Source organism: Tachypleus tridentatus, chromosome 2, assembly GCF_004210375.1.
Source record: "Tachypleus tridentatus isolate NWPU-2018 chromosome 2, ASM421037v1, whole genome shotgun sequence".
In the NCBI taxonomy this organism is placed as follows: Eukaryota; Metazoa; Arthropoda; class Merostomata; order Xiphosura; family Limulidae; genus Tachypleus; species Tachypleus tridentatus.
The window spans coordinates 118,884,992-118,897,428 of record NC_134826.1 but is presented as its reverse complement, the minus strand read 5'-3'; the positions used below and the strand labels follow the sequence as shown (position 1 = coordinate 118,897,428).

Sequence of the window (12,437 nt, the reverse complement as noted above, 5' to 3'; positions counted from 1 at the left end):
TTCCCAACTAACTTCACGTAACGAAGAAGCTTTTGTTCCCCACTTCCTGAATTATCGCTAGAAGTAGCTATTCATTCATGAGTTAACTGTTTTTTTATTTTGAATACGTGTTATTTTCGTCAAATCTACCTAGTATATAAGTTTGCGAATATGCATTGAAGAAGAAAATGAGCTTTCAAATATTACGTTGAGGAATAATTCGTGAGCGTTTTTAAATAATTTCATTCAAGCATTACATGCAAGACTATACAATACTTCAATGCATGAACACATTACACCCAAAACATTTATTATGATACTTTATTTCATGTAATACCTAGGTATATAGCATGCATTGTTTTAAACGAAATTGCAAGAAATTAAATGCGAAAAGCAGATGGTGTCGAAAATGCTCGATTTTGTCCACTTGACATTCCATTTAATGAGCTGAAAATGAAAACAAAAATTAAAGACATATGAAAATCAAACACACCATCTATTAGAGCAAAAAATTATCTACCAAATGACATGAAATATTTTGCGAAAGCGTTTCATTTATGAATATATTTGTTTAACTTGAAAAAACGCTCACGAATTATTCCTCAACCCAATATTTGTTGAAGGGATATCGTATTGTGGCTAGACTCTGTTTCTAGTGTCTTGTACGTAATAGATGTGTAAATGTAATATACGGTACTTTAACTTTTCCAGTCTTCTCTTCTCACTATGGGGAGAGTTTCACTTTTGCCATTAGTGTTTCTGACGTTGACAATGAGGATCTCTGGTAGCTTATTGCCCATCACAACGCCAGCCACGGGTGAACTTGTACAGCAATTGGAAGAGTACATGAAAATTAAAGTAAACGAGCTAAAACTTGGTCTACACGAGGCTTTTGAACGAGACCGGATCAGAAATAAGAGAAGTGCTGATGCTTTATATGAAATAACCGCGAGAGATGGTATGTCTGTTGCGTGAACTGCTTTTTCTGAATGTTTGTTTGTTCAATGGGTTGGTACTTCTTTTAGAAAGTCTAAAATGCGTGTCTTGTGAATACATCTGTAGTGTTGACGTTCTATATTTGTGAACCTCTTTCCTGTCTAATGTCTTTTCACAATTATTCAATCTTTTTTAGTGATCAAGGAAAATCAGTACATGGTGAAAGATGCAAAGTCTGAAAGGACCCAACCCCTGTCTAAATTTAATATATCTGCAGTAACGTCTGTTGGACATCTTGAAAATGACTTGCTGATATTAGCAACGTATAGTGGAAGTTTGATCATCTTGAAATTTGATGACCATTACTTCAATGTATGGACTACCTTGGATGGAAATGAAGTCGCTGTGAAGGTTAAGGTACTGCAATTAAACTTAGAGGGGGTTCTATGACTAGATCTGACAAGTTTGTTTGTTTGTTTTTGCCTGTTTTATATCAGTAACTTAATGGATAGTTAATTCATAATGCAAAAAATACGTTTAGCCTCTTATGACTGAACATTTCATACCTATGGCTTCTTTTCTCTAGCACTTCATCTATAGAGGACAACTATGGCTAGTAGCCCTGCAGTATAGAAAAAGCAGCTATTTTGTCCAAACCTATAGCTTGGAAAGAAATCTTCATAAAAGGCAAACTATTGTCCTTGGGGGTTTATCTGCCATTGATTTAATATTAAACAATGGCATATTTTACCTGGGCATTAGTACCTACAACAGGCAGACTCCAAATGGGATGACTTACCATGCTTACGTGAAGTAAGTGAAATAGTTTGCTAATTACTTTGAAAGTTATCTAAACTATTTCTGAAACCTAAATAAATCTTCCTTTTCACAATATTGTGTACGTGCCTATGCTAGGAGGCTCCTAAAGCAAGTTGTAAATTTTAATATATGACAGACTTTATGAATGGAGACATACCCAGTTTGACCTAGTAGCCACAGAACCAACAAAAGGAGTTGTATCTATTTCTATGTGGGTCATTGATGGAACTCTTTACCTGGTGTGCCCCAAGAAAGAGGTAATACTGAAGACGAAATATTGGGATCATTAGTATTTATTTACAACTCTCGTATGTTTGTCCTAATCTTCTTTTTGATAATTGCATATGTAAAATGGTTGTATTGGTTTTTTTTTTTCGTATTTTTGTTTGCTACAACAGTACACATGCTAATCTGTCCTTTTCCTTTTAAGACACGAGAAATTCTCCTACATACAAATCATTAAATTCTCGTTTCCAAAGGCAGCAAGACATTTTTCTGTAGAAAGAAACCACTATGTTGTATTTGTGGGTCAAAAGACTATTGTATATTGGTGGGCTGGTGAGCATAATGATTTTTACTTTTTCTTTGCATAACAAACTCCACTATAAACCCCCCTCCAAAAACAAAAGATAAAACAAATTGTTTTTGTCTCTTGCCACGATACTACAAAACAAACGTGCTATTCCCTCCATTGTTCTTATTTTAGGAGACCAGTTTTGGGAATGGTTACACTTGGCAGATTCTGAAGACGCCATAGATGATTCAATAATGACTTTTCCAAGCAAAGAGGTTGCAATTGTTGTAGTATTTCGGGTATGACTTATTTTGTCTAATCACTTGTATACTAAACCTGAGTTGCAAGCAACTTTTTAATTTGCCTTTGTAATATAAACTTGCTATGAATGTAATAGCAATATGTGCAAGTATTTTCTTAAAATATCTGGTATTTTGTAACTTCAATTCTTTTACTTCTAAGCCTCTTGCAGTAAAGGCGCAAACTTTCTCCTGCCATGTTGTGTACAAGTTGTAGAAATATTGAATGTTCAGTTTTCTCAAAATGCAATCCGAAACTTGGTCCTTCATACTAGAGCTTTATCTTTCTTGCTTTCATCACAAAATAACATTTTACATAAAAGATGAATCATCTGTGTATACAAAAGATTATACAATACAGTTTAAACAAAGTGTGTATGCAAGAAGCACTTACTTCTACAATGCAAGAAAATACTACTTGGCTTTCATTGTATATGAGGCTCAACTGAAAGGACCAAGTGTGTGGAAACTTGATGTGCAGACATATGAAAGTTTATCCCTACCTGTTGTTGATCCTCTAATCAACTGTCTGAATAACTTAAATCATGAGCTTGCAACACAAGAAGAGAAGCAGAACTATGTTCCGAAAAACTTGGACAAGGTGTGGGTAAATAACAGACCCCAAAATATAACTGCAGAAGTGATTGTTAAAGGTAGAATCATACTTCTTGTAATATTGTTAAATAAACAATACTATAGATTTGTTCCTCTTACACGTGTAGTATTTGCTACAAGATGGTGTTTACCGTACAAACGACTACCATGAATTGTAATCTGTTTATCAAATGACTACTTTCATGAACCTAAGTAATCTGCTAAATGAACTCTCTCTCTCTCTCTCTTTTAAGCAACCTTTTTACTATTAAATTTACCTAAATGAAACTCGTCTTCATTTTTTTTCATAGCTTCTTAATATTCAATTTATAAATGGTAGTTCTGAAGTCTTTACATCCATTGATCTAAGAGTAACTAGCCTAACATGGGTAGCCTTTGAAGTATTGCCTTCTTTTTACAGGCAATGTCATGGTAAAAGGACTTGTAAATGTTAATGAGGCATCCATAACTATAATGGAACTTGAGCATGTTCCACCATACACCTTCAGAGAAATTAAAGATCAGATTGAACACGAACAAAATGAGATCCATGCTATATTGGAGGACTTTGAAAACTTAGTTTTCAATTTAAAAGACCAGGAAATTATAGGTATACGTGTACAATAATCCTACCCTCAAACTATGAACATTATTTTTTGTGTAACCTTAATTCTTTGTCCACTTTCTGTAAATCTATTGAATCCCATGCTTAGCTTAGCTTAACTTGCTTGTAATTATAAATTAAAGCTTTACATTGTTTTTAACTATTTCAATATTTTCAGGTAACATTGAGTTTACAAAACCAGTTGCTGCTGAAAGGGTCCAGATTAGGCATATCTTCAATGACATAATTTTAAATGGTATTCCAATGACCAGGCTACGTGACTTTACCTTGAAGACAAAAGGTTCTCAGGTGATAACTGGGTATTGGGTTTTTGACAAAATATGGGTTGACAAGCTGTATGTTGACAACTTGTTAAATGGTGTCAATATGAGTGGTATGTATTTTTTTATAAATGCATTCTTTTCTTAAATTACTCTTCTATGACTTTTGAGCAATACTGACTCTTTTTAGCTCTTTAAATATTTGTGGTAAAACTCTGCTTTTTTTCCCTTGTAATGCTATTAACTAAATTGATATTCTATTTAGACCTACTACTTCTACATGGGAATCAAACAGTTACTGTAAATTTGAAGTTTCACAACATTTATTCTGGACACTGACCTCTTTATTGGAAGTGGATATACTTTAAATAATGTGGACCCTAGAAGCTGGGTTATAACAAACCATCCACAGACTATTGGTGGTGTAAAGACGTTAAAGTCTCTAAATGTGCATGAAAACCTGGATGTCAGAACCACTACGAATGGGGTAAGTAACGTATTTTAATTCAAAGCTCTATCATTGGGTATTTGTAAGGTTTCATATAACGTGTTGTTCTTTTTTGTAGTGTTTATTTATTATCTTGTACTACTACTTTCTGCATTCATTCTAAGTAACTAACTGGAACTTGTATGCAAGGATAAGAATAAGCTTGTAGCATGTTCTCAAAGACGTTTTTTAAACTATTTGAATGCTTATCTGATTTATTTGTAACAGCGTGACCTTTCGGAGATTGCTAAAAGAGCAGTTCGTTTAGATAAATTACAAACTATCACTGGTCAACTAAAATTTGAAGCACCCCTCCATGTGGATGGTGACATGTTAATAAATGGTAAAATAAATGGCTATATTGATGTCCACGCTCTACAACATGGAACTGTAGACAAAACAAGTGAACAAGAGATAAAAGGTTTGTTTCATGAACTTGCTTGCTAATCTTTTCATTCCTTTTTTAAAAGTTGAAAGGGGAGGTTAGTGTTAAGTCCTTGTAGGTTCTAAACTGGTTGAATGGAACATCTGTTAAGTAGCTTCTGTTTTCCCTTTTACTTGACACCTTAATTTCCTTCCTTACATAACTGTTTAAAGCAGGCTCTAATCATTACTTCAGTCCTAATATAAGCTACTTAACAGAACTTTTTTCTATTGTAGGTGAAAAGGTATTTCTTGCTCCAGTGTATGTAAGGGGTAATGTGGAAGTAAAGGGAAGAACCAATGGAATATAATTGGAAACGGATGTTGTTACCACAAACACTTACCAGACAATTTATTGTAACTTTAAGTTTCAAGAATTGGTCTCTTTTGGGGAGAACTTGGAAACTGAATAAGTGAATGGAATAGACTTGTGTGAAGAAGTAATACTGCAGCATGGTCATCAAATGGCAAATAGCTTCAAAGTATTTAAAGAATCTATAGTTGTGGAAGAAGATATAACCATGGAAGATGGTCTAAAGATAGATGTAGACCCTTCTGAATTTGTGAAGAGAATAATCTTGCCAGACAACTTGACTGTAACTGAACCTGTCGTTTTTCAAAACCTGGTTATTAATGGAAACCTCTGGGCAAGATAAGGAATAAATTGATATCCAATTTGGGATCTGAAAGATGCTTTATGGTTAAAAAATGAAGAACAAGTAAGTTTGAATCTAATATATGCACCCCTTTTTAGTTGTGAAGGGGGTTAGAACTCTCATATTTAATAAATAGATTAATTGTAGCAACTTTTCTTCTTAAATGTAGAGGTTTTAAACTAGGAGAATTTCTCCTTTTTAATTTAAATATTGCTCTAAAACGTGCACATTATTCAAACAGACAATCCCTGTACCTGTAACCTTCCCTGGGGCTGTTATATTTGAAAATCAACTTCTAGTTGATACAATCAATGAGTACCGTATGGTGATGAAGTTATTACAGCAGAAAAGACTTTCATTGACCCTCTCTGTAGAAGGGGAAATCTCTTTAGAAGATGGAGTAACTTTGAATGGAATAGATATCTCTGACCTTAAGAAAATTGCAAGTAAATGCTTGTTTTTGGTAGCAAATAGGCTCTAATTTGGTTCACTTTCATTTCTTAAATGACCCAGTAAATAATTGTCTTCTCTTTTAAAGCACTGTTGTATTTGCAGGTTGTTCGAAACAAAGGAGATTATACCATCCATGGAAGAAAAACTCTAAAATCCTTGAAAGTTAGAGGAGACATAATAGTCAAAACAACAGTGAACTCCATTGACTTGTCAGAAGATGTGATGTTAACAGACAAAGAACAAGTTGTTACAGGTAAGTTTCAGTAACTGCCACAGAAGCTTGACCCCATTTGTATTGGTTGACCTGTATATGTGAACTTTGGAAGAGTGAATTTGTTTTCTATTAATGTCCTTATTACCCAAAACCTAAAACTTTCTCTGGCCTTTTTAAATTCCTTCTACAGGTCACCTCAAAATGACTGAATCTGTTATAGTAAAAGGAAATGTCTTTGCTAAAGAAATTTTAGTAGAGAAAACTGTGAATAATATGGATATCTTTGACTTTGCCTCAAATGTTGTCTTCACTGATGAGCCCTTCAAGAAACCTTTAAGGAACAAGGCTTTTGTTAATGGATTTAAAGGTATTTTCCTATTTCATTCATTAATTTGGCAAAAGTGATCAATGACTTCTTGTGACACTTAAGTAATGTAAGGCATGTCTCTTGATATATATAATATAATATATGCTTTTGAGGGCACCTTGACTTCAACTAAAAGTTTTGGGCCATTTTATTTACTATACTAAGGAATCTTTCAACACCTTGTCTACTTGCTTGCTCTTAATTTGGAAACTGAAACGTGGTGTCACTCTTTGAAACAAAAGTGCTTTTTTGGTAAATGCTATGACTTTGGTTCTTGATCAAAAAGGTGCATAGATTCTTTCATTTTCAAATGGCAAACTCCTACTTTTTAACAACTATTTGCTTTTCTTATATAGCAAAGAACATTCAAGCAAAGGGAACAAAAGACATGGTGAATACATATGAATTTGTGAAAAGAGTTGTAACTATAGACACTCCTCAAAGAATATGGGATCCTAAAATTTTCACTGGTAATCTTGAGTTCAAAGGCCAACTTCATGCTCAGACAGTCAATGGTTTGAACCTAAAAGACCATGTGGACAGAGTAATATTCAAAAATAGAGATGAGGTAGTACGTGGCAAAAAAACTGTAAAAGGGTGAGTTTCAAATTTTCTTTTACTTTTGTCATGTAACTTGGTCCGAGATCGTATTTTCTTTTTAACTAACCTCCTAAAACTCTTAACAACATTACTCCTGCTATTTCTTCCTCCCCAGGAGTGTTAACATAGAAGGGAATTTGAATATTGATGGCTACCTCAATGATGTAGATCTTCCTAAACTACAAAGAAAAGCAATGTCCAAAAGCAGACCAAACAACATCAGTGCTCCAATGGCTTTTGTAAACAGTGTAAACATTGGTAAGTAATACTTAGAATAAAACCTTTTGACTTTTGTGTACATCACTCTTCTAAATATAACTACTCCTTTTGAAACCTCTTACCCAAAATAAAGGCTTAACCTTTTCCAACAGGACATCTAATAGTTAAAGAGCCTGCCACACTAGATGTAGTAGATCTACAGTTGGTGGCTTTCTTGGATGAAGATGTTCTCTTCACAGACTTGAATAAATTTACTTCAGTAGTGGAATCCCATGGCGACATTACTGTTAATGGCCTAGTAGATAGATGCAACTTGCGATGGGTGAGTGCTGCAACATTTATGTGGAAACTTAATTGTCATGTACATCCTAAACCTGCTTAGAACTATATTGTTGCACTTAAACAAGAATGTTATTTACAGTCACCTTTTTAAACTAAGCACATAAATAGTTTTTTTAATGAAGCCTTTTTATATTCAATAGCTGGCTGAACATGCCTTGTACTTGAACAGAACCAACAAACCTATAACTGGGCAAAAGAGATTCCATCACCTTTCTGTGAATGGAAGCATGCATGTTGTTGGTACAATCAATAGCATTGACATTTCAATTTTTGGCTGAAAAGATGGTAACAAAATCAGATTGGCAAACAATTACTGGAAAAGTTCACTTTCAGAAAGGCCTAGAGGTGAAGGAGCTTGAACTGAAAGACTCTGTTAATGGAGTGAACATTAACTTCATTTTCAAAGATGCTGTTAGAAAATCTGTTCCAAAAGTGAGTAAATGCGTTTTTTTCTTGCATTATTCTGACATGGTTATCTTGTTTTTGTAAAATGGTACTCTACTTCCATACTGACAATTTCTTGCAATTGCACTATATTTTCTTTTGTGTGGCAACAACAACATGGAAGTGTATGTACTAAGTTTCTAAAGCTGACTTGTAATACTAATGTGCATATTCGCTCTTAGTTACCTGTTTCTTCTTATCTTGCAGGTAATAACTAGTTCCAAGAAGTTTACAAATGCTGTTGGAATAGTGGTGAAGCAGAACTTAATGGTGGTAAAAGATGTGAAAGTATTTGAAAAAGTGAATGATGTAGATATCTCCTGAATTGAGTAAAATTACAGTCCTGAGATATGGGGAACAGGAAATTTATGGAAGGAAGACCCTCTCAAACATAATCATCCATCAAAACATGTATGTGGGAGGTAAGTTTGTTTTTTTTTTCCACACTCATCATGAGAAATGGAATTCATTAATTTTGTACTTATCTCCAACTAATCTTGACTTTTAGATTTCTTCATGCAGGGCTTGGAGCTCTGGCTGAATCTTTCCTTTTTTTAAATGATGTTTTCTGTATGGAAACTTCTATACACACAAGATTTCCTAAATGCCTCTCTTTCTCCAGGATGTGTAAATACAATAACGATCCCACAAGATCTGATTGCTGTGAACACAACGGAAACAATCTATGGTCCAACAATCTTCCTGGCTCCTGTCCATGTGGAAGGAAACCTCTTTGTGAGGGGGAAACTTGACAAAACTGATCTAAACTCTCTGCTTGAGAATCAAGTGACACTGTCGGGTAATGAAGAAATTCATGCAGACTTCACCTACAAAACCGAAATGCACGTGAACAGTAAGTAGTATATAGCCTCACTTAGACTTGTTTTGGAAAGTAGGAGGGATTAGAGTTTTAGACAAACGTTTTTTTTTTTTAGGTTTTTAGAATGTAGGAACATATCTTCAGTGTTTTTTAAGCCAACTTTAAGATTGGTAACTAACTGTGACCTTGCATGTCCATTTTGTTTCTTCTATTTAGATCTTGAAGTGGATAAGATAAATGACGTATTGGTGTCTAGTATTGTAACCACAACAGGAAATCATGAAATCGAAGGTTTGAAGACATTTTCAGAAGATCTGAATATTGGTGGAAGTCTCCAAGTTAGGAGAATAAATGGAATAGATTTGCAGTACCTTGATGAACATGTTGTAAGACACAACCGTAGAGAAACTATTACTGACTTCACTGTAAGCAACACATGGCGTTACCTTCCTATTACTACTTTTATCATGCAAATGTAACTTTTTAGCAGGTATGGCAAAACCTTCTATATAATTACTCTTGTCCACGTACACTCATTGTGAATTTTATTTAACTTGCAAGTCTTCCATGCACCACTAGAAGTGGTTACATCTGTTAAGGTGGTAGAAACTGTTAATGGATTGGATATCAGTAAAATGGCAGAATTCTTCTTATATGAGAATTAGTCCAAGAACTACGTTATTTGGACAGACTCTCAACAGAACAACGTAGAGCACTAAACCACCAGTTTGAGGCTCATAAATGTAAGTGAATATTGTTTGAGGATGGGGGGTACTGTGTACCCTACTTCACTGATTGACTTTCCCCTTTTTCAATCATGCTGCACTTTAAAAGATCTTTTTAACTGCAATTAGTTTCAAGTATTAATACAAATCCTCTTGTTTCAGACCAAATCTCCGAGTTGGCATACTTTGAGTTCGTTCAGGAAATTCATATGGCATCCACAATGTTCTTTTCAATCCCAATGTATAATTGCTATAAGTAAATGTTTTTGGAAAGAATGCAACTTAAAACTAATCTTCCCTTTTTACTTTAGCAACATTCACACAAGCAAAGGTGTTTTTTGTTTTGTTTTTAACCAGAAGTTTCCTGTTTTTACTCTCCAGGGATGTATATCATGTCATTCCTATAAATTTACTGGTTGCTTGGAGAACAGAGCGAACCAACTGTGACTTTTCTGAGGATCACTGCTGTGAAGTCTCTTCTACCCTTATATTTAATGTTGCTGCTAATGGAACACTTGCACTATACAATGGTCCAATAGACAAAAGGCTCTTCCCATTTATCTTCCATAGCCCTGTATCCAATCTTGGGTACACCTTGTGGACAAATACCACCAGTAGCAGGAAACGGTAAGTTTCTATTTTACATGCTTATCTTTTATCCTGTTTCTAAATAGGTGGGTTGTAGCTTTGATAAACTAAAATTTCTGTGACTGAATATTGACTTTGCAAGTGCTGTTCTAAAATCCAACTTTTTTCCTTTTTACAATAAAGCACTAGTACATTTCTCTCAATGTCTCTTACTTTGAACTAGTTGTCATCACAAAGGTGTTGAAGAAACTCGTTACACCTGTCCATGGGCAATATTGGCAACCTGATCAAAAAGGATCCTTCAATATAAGAAATTTGTCTTATGTTTCTGATGTCAAGATCTTCAAAGTGGATGACTTGGTATACCTAGCAGTGTCATATTTGTATGACAAGAACATTAGTAAGAACTGGTGGCTTGTTTCCATAAGAATTTTTTACTAATAAGTAACTTAAATGCACTTCTTTTAGTCATGTGAATGCTTAAGGATTGTTGCAGCTTGTGAACAAACTTTTAAATGCAGCAGTCTGCTTATTATTCATATGTCTACTTTCTATGCAGATACAACTGGGAATACTATAATCTACAAACATGACTCTCTCCTTGAATAAGTGATCCGTACATCAGACACTACCTACCTACTATGCTGTGGCCTTGGATTTAGTGGCAGTAAGAGATTCTGAAAAAACCAGCTATTTTACTTGCTGTTGCTAACAAATTAGCACCAGAAGGATTATCTGGAAGTTCTGTAGTTTACTCCTGGAGTTATAATATGCAGAAGGTAAGTTTTGAATACCATTTGGTTTAAAAAGACCTAAACAGTTTGAGATAGATCTAAAGTTGATTATAGACTCATGAAATTGCAGCTGGTATAACATCATTATAGGGATGTGCTACTACACTTCTGTAAGCAAAGTGTATTTCTAAAACGTTTTACTTAAATTTTAATTCTGCAATGCAGATGGTACTAACTCTCCCTAACTTAAACTCCTGCTACATATCTTGTATTCATCCTTAAATATCTTGTTAAGGAAGAAATAACAGCATAACAAACTTGAATACTAGCTTTTGGAAACCTGACAGCATCTCTTAAGTAAACTAATTTTGAGAGATGTTTATATATTTACAACTTTGTATAATTTCAGCTTGAGGTCCTGAAGGAAGTGCTCGCATCCCTCCCAAGTTCAGTGCTTTGGGTTGATACAGGAGAGTACTTGTTTGCACTATTTGCTAATGAAAAGACAATGCTCCATCAAAATTACAACTGGAATAACTTGTACCTGGAGCCTGTTAATGTGTATCTTTATCACTACCACAATCTTGAGTGGGTCCAGAGTATTAATGTCAGATTAGCAGGTAAGATTTAACAATTGCTTGTTTCTTGGAAGTTGTAGATCTCAAGATCTCGTTAAGAACTTACTGACTTTTCCCTTGCCTGTTTAGGTGAAACCTATGTAATGGCAGCTAGCAACCACCTTCAACTTGTATATCTCCTTCAGTGGAGTGGATTTGCAGGCTTTAAAGTAGTACTGGAAATCTCATCAGCTGGGGTGGAACATGTACATGTGTATTGGTCGGCTAATGAGGACCTGATGGTTGCTGTTGAATCTTCCACAGGGCATACTAAGATTTTGAAGGCAGTGATTCGTGGTACAGCTGTAACACCAATAGAAGGCCATCCAAGATACATGGACCTAGAGTACTTCACTAATGTTTCATATTTTAATAATTACTTGTTAAAACCTTTAACCTATTATGCACTAACCTTGGATCAAAAGACGAACAACAATTCTCCCACAAGCAACTCCTTTTGCAACTAATGTTGAGTTTGTATGTATATAACTGTTACGAATAAACTTTTTTATATAACAATTCCTAGCATTTCACCAAGTGCATACCACTGTGCAAACAATGCACAGCGACTTTGCTTCCATGACCAAAACAGCTCCTAGAAACTTGATCTATTTAAAGTTTTATTAGACTGAGGCCTAAATTTTCATTCCTTTTGTCAATCAAATGGTGTAATAATTAGTCACTTGCTTACATTTACTTACTAACTGACTTAATAACAAAGT

At 34.6% G+C, this 12,437-nt stretch overlaps 2 protein-coding genes and 1 long non-coding RNA gene across 3 annotated transcripts; all 3 read left to right on the top strand.

Annotated features, from left to right (window-relative positions):
- The first annotated feature begins 586 nt into the window (after nt 1-586).
- Nucleotides 587-1,558, top strand: LOC143236456 (uncharacterized). Its single transcript, XM_076474738.1, has 2 exons — nt 587-937; nt 1,112-1,558. The coding sequence occupies exons 1-2, from the start codon at nt 706-708 to the stop codon at nt 1,363-1,365; spliced, it is 486 nt and encodes a 161-aa protein (XP_076330853.1). The 5' UTR covers nt 587-705; the 3' UTR covers nt 1,366-1,558.
- A 3,115-nt stretch (nt 1,559-4,673) lies between these two features.
- On the top strand, nt 4,674-5,299 carry LOC143244934 (uncharacterized). Its single transcript, XR_013025391.1, has 2 exons — nt 4,674-4,934; nt 5,174-5,299. It is a non-coding gene; the product is annotated as an uncharacterized LOC143244934 (long non-coding RNA).
- A 3,341-nt stretch (nt 5,300-8,640) lies between these two features.
- On the top strand, nt 8,641-12,226 carry LOC143245588 (uncharacterized). Its single transcript, XM_076491945.1, has 7 exons — nt 8,641-8,653; nt 8,854-9,084; nt 9,268-9,437; nt 10,316-10,403; nt 11,085-11,143; nt 11,508-11,718; nt 11,806-12,226. Exons 1-7 carry the CDS (start codon nt 8,641-8,643, stop codon nt 12,180-12,182), a joined length of 1,149 nt encoding a protein of 382 aa, XP_076348060.1. The 3' UTR covers nt 12,183-12,226.
- Nucleotides 12,227-12,437: the final 211 nt, after the last annotated feature.

Coding starts and splice junctions, on each gene's coding strand:
- LOC143245588 (XM_076491945.1), top strand. Junction 10,404..11,084: donor ACCACCAGTAGCAGGAAACG/GTAAGTTTCTAT, acceptor CTAACAAATTAG/CACCAGAAGGATTATCTGGA. Junction 11,144..11,507: donor GGAGTTATAATATGCAGAAG/GTAAGTTTTGAA, acceptor GTATAATTTCAG/CTTGAGGTCCTGAAGGAAGT.
- LOC143236456 (XM_076474738.1), top strand. CDS start 706: ATGGGGAGAGTTTCACTTTTGCCATTAGTGTTTCTGACGTTGACAATG. Junction 938..1,111: donor TGAAATAACCGCGAGAGATG/GTATGTCTGTTG, acceptor AATCTTTTTTAG/TGATCAAGGAAAATCAGTAC.